The sequence below is a fragment of the Zophobas morio genome, unplaced genomic scaffold (genome assembly GCF_036711695.1).
Source record: "Zophobas morio isolate AGI-343-1 ecotype UQ-CSIRO unplaced genomic scaffold, CSIRO_AGI_Zmor_V1 ptg000030l, whole genome shotgun sequence".
Taxonomy (NCBI): Eukaryota; Metazoa; Arthropoda; class Insecta; order Coleoptera; family Tenebrionidae; genus Zophobas; species Zophobas morio.
Window position 1 is genome coordinate 8,237,092 of NW_026972135.1, and position 25,911 is coordinate 8,263,002.

Below are 25,911 nucleotides of genomic sequence, written 5' to 3' on the forward strand. Positions count from 1 at the left end.
ATTTTTTTAAGGTTTCGATTTTTCGACTTCACTTTTTTGATTTTTCATTTCTTCAATTCTTCACAATTTTTTGGGTTTTTGATTTTTCAATTTTTTAAAGTTACGAGTTTTCGACTTCACTTTTTGCCTTTTTGATTTCTCATTTTTTCAATTTTTTAATTTCTTAGTTTTTGGATATTTCAGAGTTGAAATTTTTCGGTTTTTCCATTCTTCAATTTTTGAGTTTTTATCTTCCCAGTTTCTGGTATCTCAGTTTTCTTTCATTTTTCAGTTTTTTGATATTTCAGTTTTGAGATTTTTCAATATTTGGATTCTTCGACTTCTCGATTTTTGACTTCTGGATTTTTCGATGTGTCGACTTTTTACTTTTTCGATTATTAAATTTTAGATTTCTCAATTTTTTGGTATTTTAATTTTTCGATATTGAAAATTTTTGATTTTTCGATTTCTTGATTTTTCATTTCAGCTCTTCCATATCTGAATTTTTCAAATGTTTCGATTTCTTAATCTTTCAATTTTTCTGTTTTTCAATTGTCGTTTTTTCAATTCTTCGATTTTAAAATTTAGATTTTTCAGTTTTTTGATATTTTGATTTTTCAATATTTAAAATTTTCGATTTTTCGATTTCTCGATGTTTCATTTCAGATCTTTTTACTTTTTCGATTTTTAAAATTTCAGATTTTTTTTATTTCTCTATTTTTTATTGCAGTTCTTCGATATTTCAATTGTTCAAACGTTTCGATTTCTTAATCTTTAGATTTTTCGACTTCCAGGTTTTAGATTTTCTGTTTTCCGATTTTTCGTTTTTTCAATTTTCGATTTAATTTTTCATTTTTAAAATTTTCCGATTTTTCAATGTTTTGATTTCCCGCTTTATCGAGATTTGATGTTTCAATATTTAATTTTGGCCTATTTCGGTTTCTCAGTTTTTCCATTTTTCCATTTGTCTAATTTTCCGCTTTTCGATTTTTCGACTTTTTAATTTTTCAACTTTTAGCTTTTCGTTTTCTCGATGTTTTGATTTTTCGATTTCCTAATATTTCAATTCTTTCGAATTTTTAAATTTTTTGATTTTTCGATTTATCGAGATTTGGATGTTTTGATGTTCTGATTGTTCAATTTCTCTATTTAGCAATTTTTCATTTTTTAAATTTTCGATTTCTCGATCTCTTGATTTTTGGATTCTCAGTTTTCCGATTTTTACTTTTCGGATTTTCGGTTTTTTGATTTTTCAGTTTTTCGATTTTTCAATTTTTCGGTTTTACGATTTTTTTATGTTTCGATTTCTTGACATCTTGCTTTTTCGATTTTTAGATTTCTCGACTTTTCAGGTTTTTGATTTTTCAATTTTTCGATTTTTCGACTTCACATTTTTGATATTTCGATTTGTCAATATTTCATTTTTTTAGATTCTCAGTTTTGGATATCTCAGTTTTGGGATTTTTCATTTTCTTTCATTTTTCACTTTTTCGATATTTCAGTTTTGAGATTTTGCAATATTTGGATTCTTTGATTTTTAGATTTTTGATTTTTGGTTTTTGCCATGTGTCGATCTTTTTACTTTTTCGATTTTGCAATTGTTCGATATTAAATTTTAGATTTTTCAATTTTTTGATATTTCAATATTTCAATTTTTCAAGTTTTCGAATTTTTCAAATGTTTCGATTTCTTAATATTTCGATTTTTCGACTTCTCGATTTCTCGATTTTTGCTTTTTGGACTTTCGGTGTTTCGATTTTTCGGTTTTTCGAAGTTTCGATTTTCAATTATCCAATTTCTCAGTTTTTCGATTTTTTAAATTTTACATTTATCAGTTTTTCGGTTTTACGGTTTTTTGTTTCGATTTTTGACATCTTGGTTTTTCGATTTTTAGATTTCTCTTTTTTTCAGGTTTCCGATTTTACAAATTTTCGATTATTTTAATATTTCATTTTTTTCTCAGTTTTAATATCACACAATGTATCGAAAATGACCACAAAAATTGTCATTAAAAACATTTAAAAATTCATACAAAGTAGAACACAATGTTTCCAAAGCACAAAAATATCCAAGAACCTATAATTTATGGTTTGACGGGTTATGGCCTTAATATAAGATTTTTAGGTTCTAAAATTTTATCAGTATGTAAAAATAGTGTTCTTACTATACTATTGTCTCAAACACAGCAATAAAAGGTCTAATAAGTAGCTGCCACATTTATCAAAGAGTTTTGTTTTTTAAATATTTATTTTAAAATTATTTCATCGCACGCACCAACAACCTGCTGTTATAATAATAATGAACGCAAGATTGTTGTTGAAAACCCTCAATTGGAAACAATTAATGCTTTATTTCTTGTTTCTGTGTAGATTTTATTGGCCTAATTAAGCGATCTTGCATAACAATTAAGACTAATTAGCCGACATGATCCAAATACGACCGTATTTTTTCACCGAGCAGCTTTTAATTTGCATCGATTGGAATCGCGCTTCTGGCGTATAAATTAAAAAACAGTTTTAGTTTTTTTCACGTTTAAGCCATCTCAGACTCCAGCAAATGTTTATTTAAGCGCAATGAATTTTACCGACGTTTCTGTGGATTAAGTTTGATTTATAGAAGACTAAAGTCAAGAGGAATATTTGCGTAAGTACTTATACTCAAGTTGCGCGCTATTAAACCAGTCTGAAAAGTCTTGCGCTAAGCAAAGATCGTAAATTATTTTAATAGTTTTAGGTTCGTGCTACGGTAATTATGCTCCAGCAGTAAAGTTAGATAATAATTATTAAATTAAATAAGTGTGTTATAAATTAATAAAGGATTTACCTAGTATTTTTTGTGGTGCATGATTCGATGGCGCATTTTTGACAAACTAGTCGCTTGCAGTCTATACAAAGCACTTTTTGGGCCCCAAGCATTCCAAAACCATCTCCGCACAATAAACACTGTGATGGGTTTCTGCCCAGGGCGTTGCGTCTCATGTTTTCGAGGCGTTCGATGAGGCGGCCCACCTAAAGAAAGATTTTTTAAACACTTAAATAATTTTTTGAATAAATTGGATTAGGAAGAAGGAGAACGTACTTCTTTTGTCGGTAGTTCCTCAAGTAAGCTGTGTCAATATTACCACAATGAGAGACGCAAACTACGATTTAATAACGTATTTGCTTAGCGGCTCGGTTAGTCTGGTGCGGACTTTAATTAAAGTCAACCAAGTTGACAATAAAAATTTAAAAACATTGTATAAACACACAGAGAGCGCTGTGAATTTCTGTTATCTCCTACCTGTATCACGACATCAACAAGCAACTTTTGTTTGTCCCGTAAGTTCCGTTTTTATCATTTTCTTACCCTCTCCTGTTCCGTCAGATCCACTTCCTCCGCTCTTTTGATAACATTGACGATCGCCTCTTGTTCTTCGGGCCCCAGCGGCTGACTAACCGAACTTCCATGGCAACTAAGTGACGCCGTTTTCACGCTCCATCCGGTTTTAAGCCTGCGTTTAAATCAAGCATATCAAAAAAAGATCTACGCTTAACTTCACAAATTAATTTAATTAAGCTGTAAGAGGAGACGGAAAAGGAAAAAGCAACTGGTAGAGAGTACTAATTAAAATTTCGTCGTAATTTTAATTAGTGGCGACGCGGAACTTCGGATATTATGCTAGAAACAAAGGTTTGAGTTTGCTCTTTGCGAGCCATTTTTAGACATTAATTATTATTTTGGCTTGTATGAGATGCTGTCGTTCCAGCGGAAGTATAATTATCGGATGTCGATGGAAAAGGAGAAGGAGATCTGGTGGAGTCTCTAGAGTTTCGTTTTAATTAACAGTCACGTCATATGATGCGGGATTGATCGAACATCTGCTAATGATAAGATATTTGAGAGATTACTTGTTATAACAGTGATAATGGGAGCGAAGTTCAAACCGTGGGGAGCCGGTGCTGGGAAAGGGTGGATATTTTAGCCTATAGAATGCCGGATAAAGGAAATGTTGTGATAAGATTATTAGACAAATGACTGATTTCGGGGCTAGAACGATTTCACAGATCGGGAAGTACGTAAATGATGTTCCCTTTTCCGCCCCTCTGTCTGTTTGCGGTTACTCTGTTGGACAGATTAAGTACATTTATCTCTGGAACTATAAACACGAACATGGAATGATAAAGTAAAAAGTCAAACATTGAAAACAACAAATAATAATTAGTGGACAAAATATCAAAATTCAAAATTTAATAGCCACCGAAAAAGAATTATTAGCGCAAATCGAGTGTTTAGGAAAGTACTACCAAAATTTGTTGCAGCAGAAAGAAGACGAAATTTGTTGTTTAAAAGAAAAAATTAAATATTAATGACAATGATTTTGGAGTGAATAAAGAAGTAATTACAAATACACTTAAATAAAAAAAAAAATTGAGGAGGTGGAGCCTCGAGACTGTAGAAAAAGCAGTGTCCATTAAATTTTCTTGTGGTTCTTCAGGTTATGAATCTTTATTAAAATTAAATTATTTATTACCATATTCGCGTACAATACGTAGCAAAATAGAGCATATCAAATTCTACCCAGACATATTAGCCAAAATTTTTTGTTATTTAAATTTAAAAGTTAAAGATTTTAAAGACTATGTTAAAGACTGTTGTTTATATTTAGATGAGACGGCTTTAACGCCTGGAAAACAATACTGCACAGCTTCCTCTACCATACTAGGATATGAAACCCTGGAAAACTTTTCAGCGATAGCCACTCATTCTTAAGCAATTCAAAACTTTTTATATCTGTAACTATGATAAAATTTGGAGTCATTTGACACATTTTTTTTTATGCTTATTTGTTTTTTTTCAATTTTATGCATATTAAAACTTACATGATTATTTAATGCTTTTTTCGAAGAATATGAGTTTTAATGCATATTTTGTTTAAATGCCGGCCTGGTTGGGATGACAAATACTTGTTTGTTAGGCGTATCGGATCGTATGCATTTTACCTGGACTTGACCATTGAAGTACACTTACTCAAAACCCTTTCTGTGAATAGGTTCCGGTCGTTTGGGTAATAAAATTTCATTGTAGGATTGGAAAAATACTCCATAGATTTTATGACTTTAAATCCTTATTTCCGTTGATAATGAATTAAAGCTTTTAACCAGATGTTCTTTTTCGGCATTTTGCGGCAAAACCGTTGAAGATTTTCTAGAAAAAAGGATTATTGTACCCAACTACCTACCTTAAAATTTTTCTAATGGAATTTTTTAAGTAAATGAACCGTTTATTTCACAACCATCAGCCTATCGCATCTGTCGTAGTACAGTGTTATACGTGGTTCTCCCTTGTTACATGTTGAGTTCTTTTTGGTAATATTACTAATATTTTAAAAGAATGCCGAAAGTAAAATCGACGCCGGATGAGTGGATATGGGATATTCCAGAATTGAAATTAGAAAACAACAAAATATTCTGCAGAGCTTGTGTGAAAACCGTAAGCCCACTAATTTTTTTTAATCTATTTTCCTTTGTTAACCCTGTATATGTACCTTGTTTTAGATTCAAAGTGATAAAAAATATAACGTGACGCAACATGTCAGAACGACTCTTCATGTAGAAAGGAAGAAAATCTTTGAAGTTTCTAAAATTAAACAGCAGACCATACATGAATCTGTTGCATCTACTTCCACAAAAGATGAGCAGTTTCAGTTTAATTTCGATTTATGTAAAATGATCCAGTCCAATATACCTTTAAAAAAATTGGAGAATGGCCCCCTTCAAGAATTCCTTGAAAAACACTGCAATCGACATATTCCGGTTGAAAGTACTCTCCGAAAAAATTATATAGGCCCAGTGTTTCAACAAGTTTACAACGAAATTAAACATCGCATTGGAGATAATTATTTATGGTTCGCTGTCGATGAAACAACCGATAGTTGTGGAAGATACGTGGCAAGTTTAATTGTTGGAATCTTAAATGAAAATTTCCCTAGTGGAGGGTATGTAGTAAGTTTGAAAATGTTAGATAAAACAAATGGCAATACGATTACCAAATTTGTAAATGACAGTCTTACGTCACTATTTTTGCCAAATGCCGTACCGGCGAATAAAATTTTATTGATGATCTCGGATGCAGCTCGTTATATGTTGAAAGCAGGGAATAATCTAAAAATATTGTACCCCAATTTAATTCACTCTACTTGCATTGCCCACGGTTTAAACAGAGTGGCTGAAGGAATACGTTTGCAGTTTCCTACTGTTAATAAATTAGTGGCAAATGGTAAAAAGATTTTTGTTAAAGCCCCACTAAGAGTGCAATATTTTAAGGAAAAATTTCCAAACATACCATTGCCCCCAGAGCCGATTATAACGATGTGGGGAACATGGTTACAGGCCACACTTTATTATGACAAATATATCAAAGAATTTGAAGAAGTAGTTACGGAGTTTAGCGAAGATTCTTCTCAATCGATTAAAGATTGCATAAATATTTTGGAAAACAAAGATTTGCGACAAGATCTAGCTTTTCTAAGAAGCAATTATCAATTCGTATGTGAGGTAATAGAAAAGTTAGAAAAACCCAACATGTTGTTGGTAGATGCCATAAACTTAGTGAAATAATTTAAACAACAAGCAAACGCAGTAAGGGGTGATACTGGCACTATTAGAGTATCTCAAAAAATTGACGAAGTGTTAAATAAAAATGCAGGTTTCGGTGTTCTTTCCGACGTTGCTCGTGTTTTACAAGTCCAGAAGGTGGAAAATTTGGAGTTAGATTCAACATTAGTTGCAAAATTCAAATTTGCGCCAACAACGAGTGTGGATGTTGAACGCAAATTCTCCAATTTTAAACACATTTTAAATGATCGGCGAAAAAATTTTACAGTGGACAACTTGGAACATATTACAATCGTAAATTGTTTTAAAGAAAACTGAAATACGTGTGTAAAATATAAAGTCTAGGATTATTGTAATAATATTTTATCCAAAGTTCTAAGAAGTGTTCTTTGATTTGTAATATGATTATGTTTTTAATGCTTTTTTGCTTAAAATAAAACTATTTTAATCAAAGTGTTATGCTTATTTAACGCTTTTTTGCTTAAAATAAAACTTTTTTATTGAAAATGTTGTGCAAATATATATTATATTTAATGGCAGATTCTTCTAACATTTACAAAAATATTAGGTCTGCATTGGTAAATAACAAAATTATAATAATTCCGGACGAGTTTGTTAATAAATATGCATTACCAAGCAAGGAGGTTAACGTTAAATACATTGAAGACTTTGCGGAATTTCAAGAAGATTTCGAAAATTAGCACCAAAATTAAGTAGTGATTTGTACAATCTGAATCATTCTAACAAAATGAAAGTTTCTTTAGCATGTAATTTAATAAATTTTGATGTAAGTGCGGGGATTATACAGCTTGCCGCATCCAAGTCAGGATATAGGGAATTAACATGGGAATTGGTTTTTATTTTATAATATCTCCCCAGATCACTTTAAAGCTATTATTGAGTGATGCCTTTGTGGAGGTCGAAGAGGATTACCGGCCAGTATTTTTTTCAAATCGTTGCGTTGCATCGCGCTCATTCACTGTAAAAAGGTTTTAAAAATCGTATTTTGAAATTCGCGCCCGTGCCGATTTGTTGCGAAATGTTCCGTTGCATTGTCAAAGTTCGACGATCGCGTCTTTGGATTAATCATGCAAAATCCAAATGTCAAAGTAAAATTAGAAATTATTTTCAGAAAATCGCCCACATAGGACATAATAATAACTAATAGTAAACTTAACCCAATTTTTTTTTAATATAATGCTAATTTAACGCCAGCAATAAATTCATTTTGACACTCTACAAATATATCACATAGGTGTTGTATGCTATTGTATATTCTGCACATATTGTTAACTGGTGAATAATAATGTTGATTAGTGCGAGCCATATCACACAGGAAAGTTCTCGGATTCCTAGATCCTGAACGGGGAACATAAAAACAAATTTTTTCGAGTGTAATATAAAAAGGATTCCAGATGATTCAACAATATTCTAAAACAAACCTAACATACGCACAATAAAGCATTACAATACAGTCAACATTGGTGAAATCCTTTGTGTTACGTATTATAAAACCTAGTATTCTCATCGCCTTTTCACTAATATGTGTAATATGTGGTGTGAATGATAAAGACTGATCCATCACAACTCTCAGGTCTTTAAACTCAGTAGGTACACCTAATTAGTGACTAATCATTTATCTTGTAATTGAACAAAATAGTATTAACTTTACGACTATATGACATAATTCTACATTTATTAACATTCACTTCTAATTTATTCTCAAGACACCATTCAAAAAACTTATTCACAATACTCTGCAATACAAAGCAATCGTACTCATTACTTATGACCTTTAAAATTTTGACATCGTCGGCATACATATAGACATCACATTGATTATTTATCAGAGAAATTACATCGTTAACAAAAATTGTAAACAACAACGGTCCCATATTTGAGCCCTGGCAGACACCTGTGTTACATTCATAAATATAAGATTTACAGTTCTGATATTGCACATACTGTTTTTGACCTACAAGTATCGACTTGAATAGTTGGACTACTTCTTAACATAGACCCATGGCAACAAGTTTGTTGAGTAGTAAAATATGATTCACTTTGTCAAACGCCTTAGACAAATCTGTATACACAACATCAACTTGCTGCTTTAAATCTAAAGAGTTGGATAATTTTTGTGTAAAGTTACATAGATTAGTTGCAGTCAATCTACCTGATATAAAACCATGCTGCTGAGTTGCAATTAATTGTTTTACATGACTGTATACATACTTAACTAAAATGCATTGAAAATTCTTAGCAAAATTTAATATAATTGCAATGGGCCTATAGTTAATTACATGATCTTTAGCATCAGATTTAAATACTGGAGTAACTCTAGCAATCTTCCAACATTCTGGGAACGTGGAGGTGGAAATTATGGCGTTATAAAGATGACAAAGCGGTGTTAATAGAGAGCTTATACAATCTCGGACGAGAAATGCAGGAATTTCATCATCTCCACTGGTTAGATTCGGCTTCAATTTTTTAGCAGCTTGTAGAATATCACAGTCGTTTGTATTAAAACGATGTAGAACATTTACGTAACAACACGGAAAAAGATCACAGCATTTATCACAGTTATCGTCGCAGGCTTTATCACAGGATTTATTTTCACCGAAAGGTTGAGTGACAACATGGTCGACATCATTTGTAGAATTATTTGATGGAATAAATACACCACTAAAATGCTCAGCAAAAGCATTCACGATGTCGCGGGACGTTGACAAGAGACGATATTTCTTCCCAGTATATGCGTGTTCCCTTTTCTTGAAAAAATATAGAATTTTTTAGGATCCGATTTAACATTGTCCTCTGTGGACTTAATAAAATTATGAAAATCAGTCTTAATTTGTGACTTGATCTCTTTCTCCAATTTCCGATCCTTTTTCGATAAGAGGTGACATTTCTTATATAATTTCCATAAGCGGTCTTTCTTTTCAATCATTTTAACAGTACTTGGTAAAATCCAACAGGGAAAGTTATGCCGAGCAGAAGTGGTTTTAGGAACATTGGTATCACAAAGCACATGCAGTTTCGTATATAATAAAGTACAGATTTCATTTACATCATTAATCTCTAGAATATCGGACCAATCTGTTTTTAACATTGCATCATATAAGCTGTGAAAATCTGCTTTTCTAAAGTTGTAACGAACAGAATCACGTTGTGCTTCAAAAACTACTTCCTGCTTGGTTTCAACAGTCAATTCCACACCTAAAGATGGATGATGCGGATCCTCAGCAACAAAGGGCTCCTCCATGTGATCCACATTACATTTTATTTTTTCAGAGGACAATACGATGTCAAGAATTCTGTTGTTACGGTTCTTAACAAAATTATTCTGGCGTAATTCATTATAATCTATGAACTGGTTGAGAGTTTGGCAAACAGATGAAGGATTTTGAGCATATCTAGTGGTTGCGAAATATTCCGGAATATTGAAGTCACCAGCAATCAGAGTCATCCCCGTGATATGGGATTCTTCCAAATATTCGAAGACACTTTCATTGAGTTGCGTCTGACTGCCAGGAGGAATGTAGAGATTTATGACGATTAAAGGTTCAGAGCAGTAGCACAACTTAACTACTAAAATATCAATTTCCTCAAATGGAGAAGTCACACATATACATTGAGCAGAAATTTTGCAGTTAACATCAGTCAGCACTCCTCTACCTTTTCTACCCTTAGATGAACGGAAAACATTGTAATTATCTCCACAAATTTCACTTGAGCTGACAGAATCAGATAGCCAAGTCTCTGTTAATAGAATCAAGTCATAAGACGCCAGTATAGAATTTACATAAAATTGAGACATTTTAGAATTAAGTCCACGAACATTCTGGTAGGGTACAAAAAGTTTAAAACAATCACTATCCCGTTGGATGCAACTTACTTGTTTTATTCTTGAACAACTTTGACTATTTTAGGCATACCATTTATGTACTTAATTTTGATTTCTGTCTCACCATTATCTAATCGCTGTTTAAATTCTTTGCGAGTCACATAAGCCTGATTTTGTTGATGTCTAGTGAGGTCCTTGTTGCAAAATATACCATCATTGCCTCTTCGTTTAACTAATTTGTTTACTATCATTGGACTGTCAAGTACAACTTTTATAAGCCTAGAACGATTATTATTATTATTTTGGCCCACACGAAACACAGATATGATATGATCATTAGTAAAAGTAGGGATGACTGATAATATAAAATTTGTAACAGTTAGTTTATCAGAATTTTTTTTCTCCTCTAGGGTGGCACACCCCGGTTCGGGAATACCACTAATGACAACGTTATTAGAACGACGAATACGTTTCATCGCCTCATCAATAGTTGAGTCTTCAATATTTATCAACGGATTACATGATGTTTGTTGCTTTCCGTCGTTAATTTATCTATTTCATGTCTCAGTTTTTTGTTCTCACTAACCAAATGAGCGATGACTTTTTTCATGTCATTGACACTTTCAGATAATGAACTAATCGAAACACAGAATCTTTTATTCGCGACCGTTAGCCGACGCCATTTTAATTAGCTTCTGATAAATGTTAAACATGATTTTCATGGTGATTTACCATTACATATTTAGCTGAAATCTGAAAGTTGATGTATAATTTTGTTCTTCGATAATACAATCTACTGGTTCATGCCTTAAAACATAGAATTGGAGCATAATTTGATACTCGTATCTCTTACTACTTATTCACAGCGTCAACCTATTTTGGTGACGAAGTTATTTCCAATCATTGTCATTGTACGTACCGCCAATGAAAATTTGGCTGACAGAGACAGAAAACTAAAACTTAGAGTCCCTAGATATACTTTAGAAAGGAGTTGTGACACGGACTTTTTCTGTCTCTATCTTTGTTACATGATGGTCAGTTATGAAATAGTGATTGCTGTCTTTATCTAATTTAGTGATTTAGTTTCAAAAACTTCAAAAGAAATTTATAGGTTAAGTTACATTTTCAAACAGTGGCGTAGTGGTCCAAATGGTTTTTTTGAAATTTTGTTGACAGTACTGACATTGACAGTACCTAGTATTTAAGAAGAAGCAGTGTTATGCGGTTAAGTACTTCTTATTACAAGTTGCAACTGGCATCTCTGGTAAAACAGAAAAATACGGAATACCTAATCATTCTGATTTACACTTTATGAAATTATGTTACATATTGTAGTTAAGTTTGAATACCATTCTGTACCTAAGTACTGTCGTTGTTCTCAACGTAAAATTTGGAGAGGGTATCACATTGTCAGTGTCTAATCGTTTTTCTTCTGGTCAAAAGAACATTTTGTAATTTAACGAACTGAGAAGGTAATCAGCACCGTGGTAAGAAATTTGAAGCATGCTTAGTAGGTTCTCTAGCTACTACTCTATAATAAACAGTGCTTTCACAACGTCCTCACATTTCCATCATGAATATTTGCTCTGATATGTAGAATAATCTCAGTAGAAAATGTTTAGATCCATGTGCCTCTATATTAAATAAAATAAGTGAAAATTGTTACTTCTTTAATCAAAATAACAATGAAAAAATTACAAAAGTACCTAAGGGTAGAGAGTTCATTTAAATTTGTTAATGTTCTTTCCCAAAACAGTATTCTTCACCTGGATTGATTGCTGCTTCACTTAAAAATAAACAATAATCTCTTTCCTAATCATTAAAATTTTGAATTTTGATTGTTAAATCGGTAAAAATTTCATGTAAAATTCCTGGTGAAAACGGTATGTGCTGAATTTTACGGCATAGGGTTCTATTTGAAGGTAACGGAAAATTTATATTTAGAAGATATAGGTATGTCCTGACGTTCCACAAACAAATTTTGTTTTAATAGCTTCTTCTATTGTTTTGTTGTTCCACCGTTTTAGTTGTTTACGTTTAACACGTAAATTTTGAATTTGGTTTTCGTTGAAAATCCCTTTTATAGTTCTGTTTTATGCATCGTCGTTATTTTTGTAATTTACCAGGTGCCCTTCTAAACTAGAAATTTTTGCTTTCAAAACATTTATTTCTTTTTCAGCACCCCGCGTTATTTTTTCTTGTAACTTTTTTTCATTTTGCGGTTTTTTGATGAGGTTGTCTTTTTCGAAAATAGTCTGCTGAAGTACATTAATAACATTTTTTTTTTGCCAAGAACCGGTCATTTTGACGTAAATTCAGCCAGATTATAAATGGTTGGAATTGCGTTGTCACATATTTTGCATTGACTGCAAATATAAAATTTTCTTTTTTGAAGTGAACCTGTTGACCAAGTATTAGATGGAAAATACAGTTTTGGGCAACCTCGCAGATGTAAGCCCTTTTACCAATTTCTCAAGGTGGATGGATATTGTTGGGATCTGTTCTCTCCATTTCTTAAGTAAAATCTTGTTTTCGGGGCATTTTGCTTCTGTATTTTTACAGTTTTCGTACACCGCAGACGACTAATATCCGTTCGCAAAACTCCCGCACTGTCAGAATGACATTCTGTTGGTATGAGAAATAATCCCCTAAAAGATTTTTAAGTTTATATGATTACCGCCTTGAATTTCAAATTTTCAAAATTAATGAATGAAAAATCAAATGTTTATTAACTATTTTGCCTTTTTGAGTTGCTGAAGTGTTCAATGTGTTTAAAGAACTTGTCAGTAATTCAAACAAATTGTAGCACCAGAAGCGTAGAAGTGGACAGTAAGGTCAAAAATATATATTATTCAAAAAAAGCTTTCGTTGTCGTTCGTGTGTCATACTCTTTCTTTACTTGAATTGATAAAAAACTTCAATTAATGTGCTTTTGACATTTTTATTTGACAAGTTATTTTTAGTTACTAATTTGTCACTAGATTGCAGTTTTGCAACATATTGTACAGGTTTTTCGCATCTCACCACTGAGTACACTCAGGTCATTTTTTCCAAATCTGACACTGACAGTGCGGGAGTTTTGCGAACGGATATTACTATTCTCTTCCACGTTTATGTACTAAATGACAATTACAATTTGTCAAAACATGACAAAAAAAACATCCGCAGCCAGTGTTTAAGCGTGAATTGTAAGCGCGCAAGCGCCAACTGGATCGCAGCCCAAGCGGGTGAAACTCACCCTGTATGTACAGTCCACTTGAGACATTACAAATAAACATACTTTTGAGTCGGACCGCGTGTCTTTTTTTTTGTAACAAAACGGACCTGACCAGCTTGGGTTCCAACAGCCAGCATAGTAAAATAAAATTTACCATTATTTTGACGTTTCGTGTCACAACTCTTTTCCAAAGTATATCTAAAAACTCTACTAAAATCTGTATCTATACTCTTCTCAAGGCTAACAAAGGGATAACTGATTCTGCTTTTCTGCTGATGATGAAATAGTTTAAATCTCTGTTGCTACATTAAAAAATTTGGTTACCAACATTATAAATAAGGAATTGCAGCCTCTTATTAGGCAAATTGATTCTCTTAAGTCTGGCTTCTAGCAATTAAGCAATTAGAATATAGTTCAAATAAAACTCCTGATCATGTGTTCACGCCCTCTGCTACTTCAACCAAGAAGTTTTATCTGGAAACATTAGCGAAAAGTATAAATAAGAATACAGTTATTGTTCGTCCTAAAGATAAATCTCAGACTATCAATAAGATTAAATCTGACTTTATGACTAATATTAATTGTGTCGCATCCTCTGTTAGCAAAGTAAAAAATCTTAAAGATGGCGGTGTACTTCTTGGATGTCAGGACATAACTAGATTTAAACGTCTACATGAACTCTATCAATCTTTGTTGTGTTGTGATTTTGATTTTCTCTGCCTTACAGAAACTTGGCTTTCTAATTCTGTGCTTAATTCTGAATTTTGCCCTAATAATTATATATAGTTCTCAAATCAGACAGAAATTTTGACAGAACTAATGTAACTAGAAGTGGAGGAGTTCTTCTTGCATCCAAATTGCAATTTTCAACTATTCAACTTGACTTGGCGTCTAAAGGGTTTGATTTGCTTACCTCCACAGACATTCTTAGAGCTAAATGCAGTGTTGGTTATTTTAGTTTTTCTACATCTTCATTGTCTATATCCCACCAAAATCTACGGTTGATGATATACATATATGATATGATATTGTTGAATTTGCTATTTCAATCGTCCTGATTATGACAAAGATTCTTTGTGTGATAAATCTGGTTACGGTAAGCTATTCTCGTTGATGTCTTTTTTTAACTTTTCTGAACTCAATCATTATAATAAGATCGCTAACAGTTATGGGAGATATCTTGATCTGGTTCTATCTAACTTCATTGTTTCGTTAGTTCTTGCGAAGATCCTCTTCTGGAAGAGGATTCTCATTACCCGACGTTGTTAGCTTCTTTCAAACATCGCGAATCTAAAGTTAGAACCATTAATGGTCATCCCTCCTTGCAGCGTTGGAATTTTAGTAGAGTGGATGTTATTGGGTTGTATGAGCATCTAATAAGTATTATTAGCTCAGGGTTCACTCGTTTTGCCAATGTCAATTCGAAGGAGTTCGTTGATGGAGTCCATGAATGCTACCAACTAAGCCTAACTTAACTTTTGGTTATGATAATATTCCTGGTTTTTTACTTAATGATTGTCGTTTTTGCTTATCCTTTATGTATTATCTTTTACTTAATAATTAAAACTTTATCATTTCCTGATATGTGGAGATATTCTATTATCACTCCTGTTTTAAATAAGGGCAAAATGGATGATATTGTGAACTATCGTCCCATTTTACTTACTAATTTTCAAAAATTTTTGAAATTTTCCATAAGTTTTTATTTTTTCATGTACGTAATTGCTTACTTTTCAACATGGATTTATTACAGGAAGGTCGTCACGTCAATTATCAACTTAGTTTGTTTCACTCAATATGTGTCTGAGTCTTTTGAATTTAAACAAGTTGATGTGATGTACACTGACTTTTTGAAAGCGTTTGACAGAATTGATCATTCAATCTTATTAATTAAACTACGCAACTTTTGGTTTTCTGAAAGCTTAGTGAAGCTGATTAAATCGTATTTAACAGGGAGAATGCAATGTGTTACGTATCTTGGCCACATTTCCGACAAAGTTCCTGTATTGTCTGGCATTCCACAAGGTTCCGTCTTAGGACCACTCTTTTTTGTCATCTTTATTAATGATGTAGTAAAAAGAATCGGTTCTGAAGTGTTATTGTTTGCTGATCCTAAAAATGTTTAGGCGCATATCTTCCAATTATGACTGCTACTTACTTCAAAAAGATATTGATAAATTCTATAATAGGAGTGCTTGTAATAACCTTCCCATTAATTTAGATGAATACCATGTAATGACGTTTTCAAGCAGAAACTTTGTCATAACCAATAACTATACCATCAGCACTTCAATTTTAAAACACGTTGATTACTTCAAAGATTTTAGGCATTATGTTTAATCCCAAACTTACAGTTTCGTTGCACCATGATGCAGTTATCAAAAACTTAGATCTTGCAAAGAGAAAATTCAGAGGTGTTTCTTGAAGTTCCAGGTTTTCAGATTGGACGGTATTTATCCTCCTAGGAACCACCCCCAAAATTTACTGCTTGAGAAGTTTGGGCATCAGGATTTATAGTCTAGGCGCTGTCTTTTTTGAAAAAACTTATTAATTCAAATATTGATTGCCCTCCTTTATACTAGGTCCGGTTAATTTCCAAAAATGAAGGTACCAAAATGCCCGATGCTCCATTACTGCACGTCCTTAGGTTATCCCCCATAAGAAAAACAACTTGAAATTGTTTATGTTTATACATCGAAAGAATGTCACGTAGAAATGAGTTTGATTCGAATGAGTTCGTCCCTTCAAAACAGAGGATCAAAACTATTAAGTAGCAACCTAAAAGCGACAAAATGTTCTGAATATCAGTATTGTAACTCTTATTAAATAAAGACTTTGGTATTTTCATATTGTCTGGAAAATTTGATTACTCGTTCTTAATTTGATCAATAAAAAATATGTATGCAATGATGAATCACAAGTAAAATCTCATCATGTTTTGCACATTTATTTGGCAAAATTTTGAGATAACGTCATCAATTTTTTGGGGGGAATAAACAGATATATTTTGATTAACAATTTACCATGGTTACAATGACTTTAAGACATCTGCAAGATTTCAAAGCATTCAGTTTTGCAATTCTTGATTTATTCAATAAAATAAATTGACTGATTTATTAACGGACAGACAGATAAGTAGACGGAAAAGGGAGACCTATTTCTTCGTACTCTAGGGGTCATGAAATGTCGAGAAAAAGTAAAAGTAGAGAGTCGGCCGACGAACTCGATTATAGTACTTCAGCATCTCAGAAACAAATGTAAAAACATGTGACTTTCTAGATGGACAATTTGAACCCTGATATGCTGTTATAACAAAACTGATTTAATATTTGCACGGTTTATTAACCTTCAAACAAACATTTCACCAGTGGTGCGTAATTTATAGTTGTATGAGTTTGAAATGTACCCATTAAAAATTAGAATAAATATATGAACTTTTCAAGTTTTCAAAGAGAAAAAACAAACATTCTGCTCGTTAAAAGCCTGCTTGTGCAAACATCTCAACAATAAAAAAGTTTAAAATCAAAAGAAAAAAAACTTTTCTAAATTTAAATGAAGTGGATGCTGAAACACGGAAATTTTAAATAAAGTTCAAAACAACTATTTTTCAGTGTAAAGCAACTGGGCAAGATTTTTTGCTTAATTTCTGAAACGGTGGCTGTGTTTATTTGAATTTTAATTAATTACGTTATACTAGTTAAGCCGTAGCTTTGTGAAATGGAGTTAATGTTATCAAAGACACCCTTAATAAGTTCTTTCCGTTAATAAGTAAGTTATTCGGAACTTCTGGGGAAGTTTGCTTTGTGGTTTATACTGTCTAAATGAGATTTATTATTAATTCCATTAACTTTGGGTTTCCCTGTCGCTTGAAATACGGGCTTTATGTGAGGAATGTAAGTACATGTGAGGACACCTTTTGGTGGCTTCATATTTGGTTTAAATGAATTTATGAAATATTTGTGAAAGTTTTTTTTATGTTACTATTGTTTTGACGTATAAAATTTTTTGTTACTTTTTAATACTTCCTTGAAAGCATCATTGTGTCGCAACTCGACTCTAATATTGCAATAATCGTCGCAGCGTAGAAATTGATTACGAAATTCCTTGCCACTGTAAGTTGAAAAACAGCCTTTATTACTTCTAGGAACAAGCAACAATTTAATTTTGCTTCAAACCAACACAAGATACGGATTAGGAATTTGTTTCTTTTAAATTAGTACGCTCCAACTTCCCCCGTTTCATGAAAGAGCAATTATTTTCTGGTAGTCATTTATTTGTAAATTATTATATTTTCACGAATACAACTCTCATAAAAAACTGGATATAGATGTAAAATTTTCTCATTATTTCTCTTTAAGTAAGTACACATCGTTGTTATCTTTCTTGGTAAAAACGTTAATGAAACGACAGGAAATTAAAAATGTCGGCAGATATTAACAAATTTTTACCTTGTACATAACGTTCACGCTACTTTTGTTAACGATGCCTCGAAAATATTCTCTTTTGATCAAACATAGGTACATTGTTACGAATTGTAATACATGTACAATGTTTTTATTGTCGTTGTCAGAATCGAAAGGGTTGTCAATAGAGGTATTATTTGACCCCGTTCCATTGTTGTTTATATATTTTTTTCATAATGGGGGCCAATGCTAATTTCAAAACGCCGCTGTTGTAATTAATTACAGTAAAAACATGTCGATAATAATAATATTATGCCACAGGTATTTGGTTACTGGGTATCGGAATGTGTAAATTTCCAATTCGTGAAAACAAATACGCTGAAATTAATATAAACTCAAACACAAAATTCAAATTAATTTAGAAAGGCAACAAGAGTAAATTACACGTTGAAATTCGTTGTAAGTAATCTCACAAAAAAATTCATTGCAGGCTTGATTTATTTTGTGTTGAATATACTCCCGTGGAAAACTTAAAATGAATAGTACGTAACGTAAGTTTTATTCCTGAAGTTAGGAATAAATAGCACAAAAAATTCATGGATAAAGTTTAAGAGAAGAGCTCGAAGAGGTCGATTTAGTTTTTACAGAAGATATATTCTAAAAGCAACTTTAAAATTTTTTGGATGATAACGCCAGAATTATGGCCCGATGTCTTCTTGCCTATCTGAAAGAAGGGAAAATTGAATTAATTAAAAATTCCAATTCTCGGCAAATGAAAAATGTTTTCTAATTTTTTACTTCTTGAGCGAAAGACGACGGCTACTTTTATGGTTTCTTGACGTTCCATGACCCCTAGAGTACGTTACCGTCTACCTATCTGTCTGTCGTCTGTCCGAATTTTTATTAGACAATAATCTCCGAGACTACTGGATCCATCTCAAATTTTATGTGTTTTAGGATGATTGTGTAGATGGTAAAACGCTAACCAAAATGTGGATGAACCACCAACAACAGAATGACGTCATCTCCAAAATTTGCATTGGTAAATATTATTTTTATATGTGGTTTATGAACCCGTGTTCAATTTGATATCAAAATTGTATAACAATATTTTGCAATTCAAGATTCAAAGTGCAAAACCGAATGCTTTGTAATCTTGCAAACGTTTTTTCATCCTCTTCCAAAAAATTGATGGCGTAATCTCAATATTACAATTTCTCGAAAAATCTGGATTCATTTTTTTTATTTTTTTAATTTTGCAATTTCTTGACTTCCAAATTTTTCGATTTTTCGTTTCTTCAATATTTCGATTTGCAATTTTTCATTTTTCGATTTTTCAGTTTTTAGTTTCCTCAGTTTTTCAAGTTCTTGATTTTTGTTTTCTATTTTTCCGCTTTTTTAAATCCCGTTTTCTCGATTTTATATCACAAATTTTCAGTTTTTCAATGTTTCTTCCGGTTATTCAGTTTTTCAATTGCTCGAATTTCCAATTATTTTTTTCACTTTTGCAATTTTGGATTTCTCAATTATCTGATTTTTCAATTTTTCAAGTTCTTGATTTTCAATTTTTGAATTTTTCAATTTTCATTTTACACTTTTTTGTTTTTTCCCTTTTGATTTTTCAATTGTACAATTTTGCAATTTTTCCATTTTTGACTCGGAAAGATGGAGAATTGAAAAATTAAAAATCGAAAAACTAAAAAATCGAGGAATTGAAAAATGAAAAAGTTGTAAATTCCAATAACTGAAAAATGTAAAAATGTAAAAGAGAACAGTTTTAAAAATAATAATTACTTTTACAAAATAAAAAAAAAAATGAAAACTACAAAAATTGCAAATCAAAAACTGAGGAAAGGAAAAATTGAAAAAACCTGAAACTGAAAAATCTAATCAAAAACGAAAAATTAAAAACCTCAATTATAAAAAATCGAAAAATTGAAAAATTTCACTTTGAAAAAAGAGAAAACCAGGACATTAAAAAACCGAAAAATAGAAAAAATGAAAAAACCGAAACGAAAAATCGCAAATCGAAAAACTGAAAAATTAAATTTGAAAATTCGTGAAATTGCAAATTGAAAAATTGCCAAATTTAAAAATTGAAACGTGAGCGCTGTAAAATCGAAAAACTGAAAAATTTTAAAATGAAAACTCGAAGAGAAGAAGAGTTACGTGCCGTAAAATTAAAGAAATAAAAGAAAAATTAGAAACTGAAAATCGAAAAATTAAAGAAATGAAAAATTAAAAAACTGAAATTGGAAAACAAGAAATTATAAAATCGTAGCATTGAAAAATTGAAATTGTAAAAATAAAGAAAATATAAAACCGAAACGAAAAATTGAATAATTAAAAATTCAGATGTCGGAAAATTGAAAAACTGAAGAAAGAAAGAAATGAAAAATTAAAGAATCAAAATATGCAAGTCAAGAGGGCTGCGGGAAAGACAACAAAAATAGCAAAACAAAAAAATTTTAATCGAAAAATTGTAAAAATAAAGAAAATATAATTGAATGTTGAATTTGTATACTAGATATCCAGATTTTTGGAAAAAAATCAAAATTGTGTAACAATTTTTCTACTCATTTTTAATTCCTCAATTTTTCGATATTTCAGTTTTGGGATTTTTCAGTTTTTTGATTCTTCAGTTTCTCGATTTTTTTCAAATTCTCTGTTTCTCGATTTTTGGATTAATCGATATTTCGCTTTTTCAGTTTTCACTTTCTCGATTTTTAAACTTTTCGATTTTCATTTTTTTTATTTTACCCTTTCTCAACTTTTCGGTGTTCCGATTTCTGGATATTTCGATTGTTCACTGTTTTAGTTCTTCGATTTTTTGATTTTTTGGTTTGTCGATTTTTCAGATTTCGGTTTCGATGTTTGAATTTTCTTCTATGTATCAATTTTTCGATATTTCCGTTTTGGGTTTTTTAATATGTCGATTTTTCAGTTTTTCGACAATTTCGGGTTTTAGACTTCTTGTTTTTTTTTTAGTTTAAAGAAATGAAAAATGAAAGAATCGAAAAATTGAATAATTAAAAATTCCAAAATCAAAAGTTGGAAAACTGAAAAATTGAAAAATTTAAACTTGAAAATTCAAGATATTACAAATCAAAAACTGAACAAACAAAAATAATGAAAAATTCAAGAATTGAATTCTGTAAGTCAAAAAACTGTGGGAAAGAAAAATAGTAAAAATAAAGAAAATGTAAAACCAAAACGAAAATTTGCAAATGGAAAATTTGAAGAAATAAAAAATTAAAGAATCGAAAAATTGAATAATTAAAAATTGAAAAAATCAAAATTTGGAAACTTGAAAAACTGAAAAACTGAAACTTGAAAACTCGAAAAATTGCAAATCGAAAAACTGAAGAAACAAAAGTAATGAAAAATTGAGGAATTGAATTATGAATTTTGAATCAATTTTTCAAATTTTAAATTTATTTATTTTTCAATTATTGGTGTTTCTAAATTTTCTGTTTCTCGATTTTTGAATTAATGGATATTTGGTTTTATCAATTTTCACTTTCTCGATCTTTAGACTTTTCGATTTTTCTTTTTATATATTTTACCCTTTCTGGATTTCTCGATTTTTCGATTTTTCACTTCTTCATTCTTCGATTTTTTGATTTTTTAATTTTTCGATTTTTCATATTTTAGTTTCTCAATTTTTCCATGTTTCAATTTTTCTTCGAATTATCAATTTTTCAATATTTCAGCTTGGGGTTTTTTAATATTTCGATTTTTCAATTTGAGAAAATTAAAAATTATGACCCGTAAAATTGAAAAATTTAATAGTGTGGAAAAATAAAAACTGAAAAATGTAAACTTACAAACTCGAAAAATTACAAATTGTGAAACTGAAGAAACAAATATAATGAAAAATTGAAGAATTGAAATATGCAAGCTGCGGGAAATAACAAAAATCGCAAAAAAAATTTAAATCGAAAAATTGTAAAAATTAAGAAAATATAAAAAGCGAAACTAAAAATTACAAATCAAAAATTTGAAAAAAAATCAAAAATAAGCAATCGAAAAAATGAATAATTAAAAATTGAAAAATTCAAAAGTTGGAAAAATGGAAAACTGGAAAAATTGCAAATCGAAAAACCAAAAAAATAAAAATAATAAAAAATTGAAGGATGCAAGTCAAAAAAACTGCGGAAGACAACAAAAATCGCAAAAAAATTGAATCGAAAAGTTGTAAAAATAAAGACAATAAAAAACCGAAACGAAAAATTGCAAATCGAAAATTTGAAGAAATGAAAAATTATAGAATCGAAAAATGGCATAAGTGAAAACTAAATAATTGCAAATCCAAACCAAAACTGCGGGAAAGACAACAAAAATCCAAAAAAAAATTGAATCGAAAAATTGTAAAAATAAAGAAAATATAAAACAAGTGAAAAATGTGAAGAAATGAAAAACTAAACAATCGAAAAAATATGAATAATTAAAAATTGGAAAATACACAAGTTGGAAAAATGAAGAAAAACAGAAAAATTTAAACTTGAAAACTCGAAAAATTTCTAATTGAAAAACCAAAGAAACAAAAAAAAAAGAAAAAGTGAAGAACTGCAATATTCCAGTCCAAAAACAGCGAAAAAGACTGCAAATCTCGCAAAAAATTAAAATCGAAAAATTGTAAACATAAAGAAAATATAAATCTAAAGTGAAAAATTGCAAATCGAAAATTTGAAGAAATGAAAAATTAAAGAATCGAAAAGTGAGTAATTAAAAATTGAAAAATTCAAAAATTGGAAAAATGAAAACCAGAAAAATTGCGAGTCGAAAAACTGAAGAAACAAAAAAAGTGAGAAATCGAAAAACTAAAATATGTATTCTACTCAAAAAGACAACAAAATCGCAAAAAAAAATTTAAATCGAAAAATTGTAGTAACAAAGAAAATAAAAAACCCAAGTGAAAATTGCAAATCAAAAAAAGTTGGAAAATTGAAAAACTGAAAAATGTATACTCGAAAAATTGGAAGTCGAAAAACTAAAGAAACAAAAATAATAAAAAATCGAAGTATGCGAGTCGAAAAACTGCGGGAAAGACAACAAAAATCGCGGAAAAAAGTTAAATCGAAAAATTGTAAAAATAAACAAAATATAAAACCGAAATGAAAAATTGCAAATCAAAAATTTGAAGAAATAAATAATTAAGTAATCGAAAAAATGAATAATTAAAAATTGAAAATTTCACAAGTTGGAAAAATGAAGAAACACTGAAAAACTTAAACTTAAAAACTCGAAACATTTTGAATTGAAAAACTGAAGAAACAAAAAAAAATGAAAAATTGAAGAACTGAAATTTAGTATTTTAGTCCAAAAAAACTTCAGGGCAGGGAAAGTTCTGTCCAAATAACCTATAATAATTACCCTTGGCGTAAAAAAAAAGGATAGAGTTCATAACTGTATTATCATCAACTAGAAATTTCATTATTTTTTTATGTAAAATTAAATCGACGAGGCATAATTTTTGTCACTTTGTGGACACACTACACATATACGTTTAACATTTTGCGTCACTTGCTGAAAATAATAATTAATAAATAAAAACAAGATATTATGAAGGGTAGATCTTTTATTAAATTTTGTATAATGTTATAATTTAGACTACCTGATATGTTTTGGTTTTATTATTTTATTATTTTATTTTATTCAGCAGCAGTATGATTGATCTGTCATAATTTTATTAATGCTATTATTTTACTATAAGATAAATAAAGTTATTAACGGAAATATCATATTAAGCGTCAGCAAGAATCCTGTCGATTCGAAAAATCACCACACACACACAAAAAACGCAATGAATAATCAATAAAGCAAAAAAAAAGTAAAGCTTTTCTGTTGTCATCAAGTTAGATAACCAAAATAACACACACAAAGTAAACAATTCTGACTAATAATGATTATAACGTCATGTTTACAACATTTATCGAACATTGTACTTTTTAATCATAAAACATGTCTGCTTGCACAATAGTGTAATAAAATAAAAGATAACAAAGTCCTGATTTCGCGAACACTTTGCAAACTTTGACGCACGAGAAAGAACTTTTTTCCTTTCCAATTTCATTTCGTTCCGCTAACGCAGACGACGCACTCCCAAAAAAAAAAACCTAAGCAAAGCTCCGAAAAAGTTCTTTCTCTTGCGCCAAGAAATTCTCCCTTCGAACTTACTTAGCTCTAAGCGCTAATTGTCTGTCGTTCGGACAAACAAATCTGTTGGTAGTCTCGCTCGATCCACAATCAACCATGTTTACCCTCTTCTCCTTTGTTTGCGAGTTTATTTAGTCTTGTTTGCTCGTTTATCTTCCCCGGTGAACTACCGCGACTCACTCGAAAATACGCTGTTTTCTCCGGGCTCCGGAAACGCCGCCGCCGCCGTCTCGTCGGCCTCCGGAACAACACTGTCGCCTGTTGATACCCACCGCCTGTTGCTCGCTCGGCGTCGCGACGACTCTCTGACGTCACGTCGATCGATATTGTTTCACACATACACACGTTTGCTTTGTCGGATTGCCAGCGTGACAATGGGAGCATACGTGTAAGGACGACGTTTCGGGCCCGCACGGAGGCTCCTCAAGGACGTGCTGCGGTTATTTGTTTCGACGGGTAATTAAAAAATGGATCGGGGGACGGAAATGTTTTCGTCTGGAGTGAATTGAAAAGGGGTGGGAAAAGTATTGAAAGTGGGGGTTCTGTTTGTTTTGGATTTCCGGATTGCGAGGAAATTGTGGAGATGCATTTCCGGGAATGGGGTGGAAGCGGTGATGGAGATGTCGTGTTGTTGTTGGGGATGGTTAGGGGAGCGATTCGAGGTGGTTTTGTGTTTACAATGTTTGGCTTAATATGGCTCAATCAGATCAAGTAAATCTAAGGATACATTTATGTTTTCTCGACGTTTCATGACCCTTAGAGTACGAAAAAATGTTTCTCCCGTTCAATCAATCAATCAATCAAAATTTATAAATCCAGTTTTACACAAATTAAATACAACAAATTAAATAACGTAAATTACTCTACTTATGGTTTATGAATCCGTGTTGAATTTTTATACTAGACATCGAGATTTTTGGGAAAAAAATCGAAATTGTGTAACAATTTTTCGATTTATTTTTAATTCCTCAATGTTTCGATATTTCAGTTTTGGGATTTTTCCGTTTTTCGATTGTTCAATTTCCCGATTTTTCTATATATTAGATTTCTCCATTTTCTCGGTTTCTCCATTTTCTCGGTTTCTCCATTTTCTCGGTTACTCAGTTTTCCGATTTTTCCATTTTTTTAATAAATTTTTCAAATATTAAATTTTTCTATTTTTCAATTCTTGGCGTTTCTAAATTTTCGATTTGTCGATATTTGGACTAATCGATTTTTCGTTTTCTCAATTTTCACTTTCCGACTTTTAGGTTTTTCGATTTTTCAATTTTTCATTTTTTCAATTCTTAGAGTTTTTGATTTTTTAATTCTTGGCTTTTTCGAGTTATACGGTTTTTCCATTTTTCAAATTTTAGTTTCTCAATTCTTCGATATTCCAATTTATCTGTTTTTCGATATTTAAGTTTTAGGACTTTTAAATTTTTTAATTTTTCGATTTTTTGATTTTTCAATTTTTCGATTTCCCGATTTTTGGACATTTTGGACTTTTCAATAATTTCTCTAGTTTTCAATTTTTCGATTCTCCAGTTTTTCGCTTTCTCAGTTTTTCGGTTCTCCAGTTCAATTTTTAAATTTCGCATTTTTCGATTTTTCAATGTTTTGATGTTTCGATTTCCAGATTGTTTAATTTATTTGATATATGGATCTCCCGATTTTTTGATTTTTCAATTTTTCGACATCTGGGTTTTTCGTTTAAAAAAATTTTTTACTTCATTT

At 31.0% G+C, this 25,911-nt stretch overlaps 1 protein-coding gene across 2 annotated transcripts in view; it reads right to left on the bottom strand.

Moving 5' to 3' along the window:
- The window catches only part of LOC135139103 (rabphilin-3A), a 67,470-nt gene extending 42,843 nt beyond the window's left edge, over positions 1-24,627 (bottom strand). For both annotated transcript variants that reach the window (XM_064069194.1, XM_064069193.1), the window contains exons 1-3: positions 24,217-24,627; positions 3,325-3,469; positions 2,803-2,987 (exon numbers count right to left, since the gene is read on the bottom strand). In XM_064069194.1, the coding sequence (XP_063925264.1) occupies positions 2,803-2,987; positions 3,325-3,469; positions 24,217-24,293 (407 nt within the window). In that variant the 5' untranslated portion in view covers positions 24,294-24,627. The remainder of the gene's footprint in view (positions 1-2,802; positions 2,988-3,324; positions 3,470-24,216) is intronic.
- Between the last annotated feature and the right edge of the window lie 1,284 nt (positions 24,628-25,911).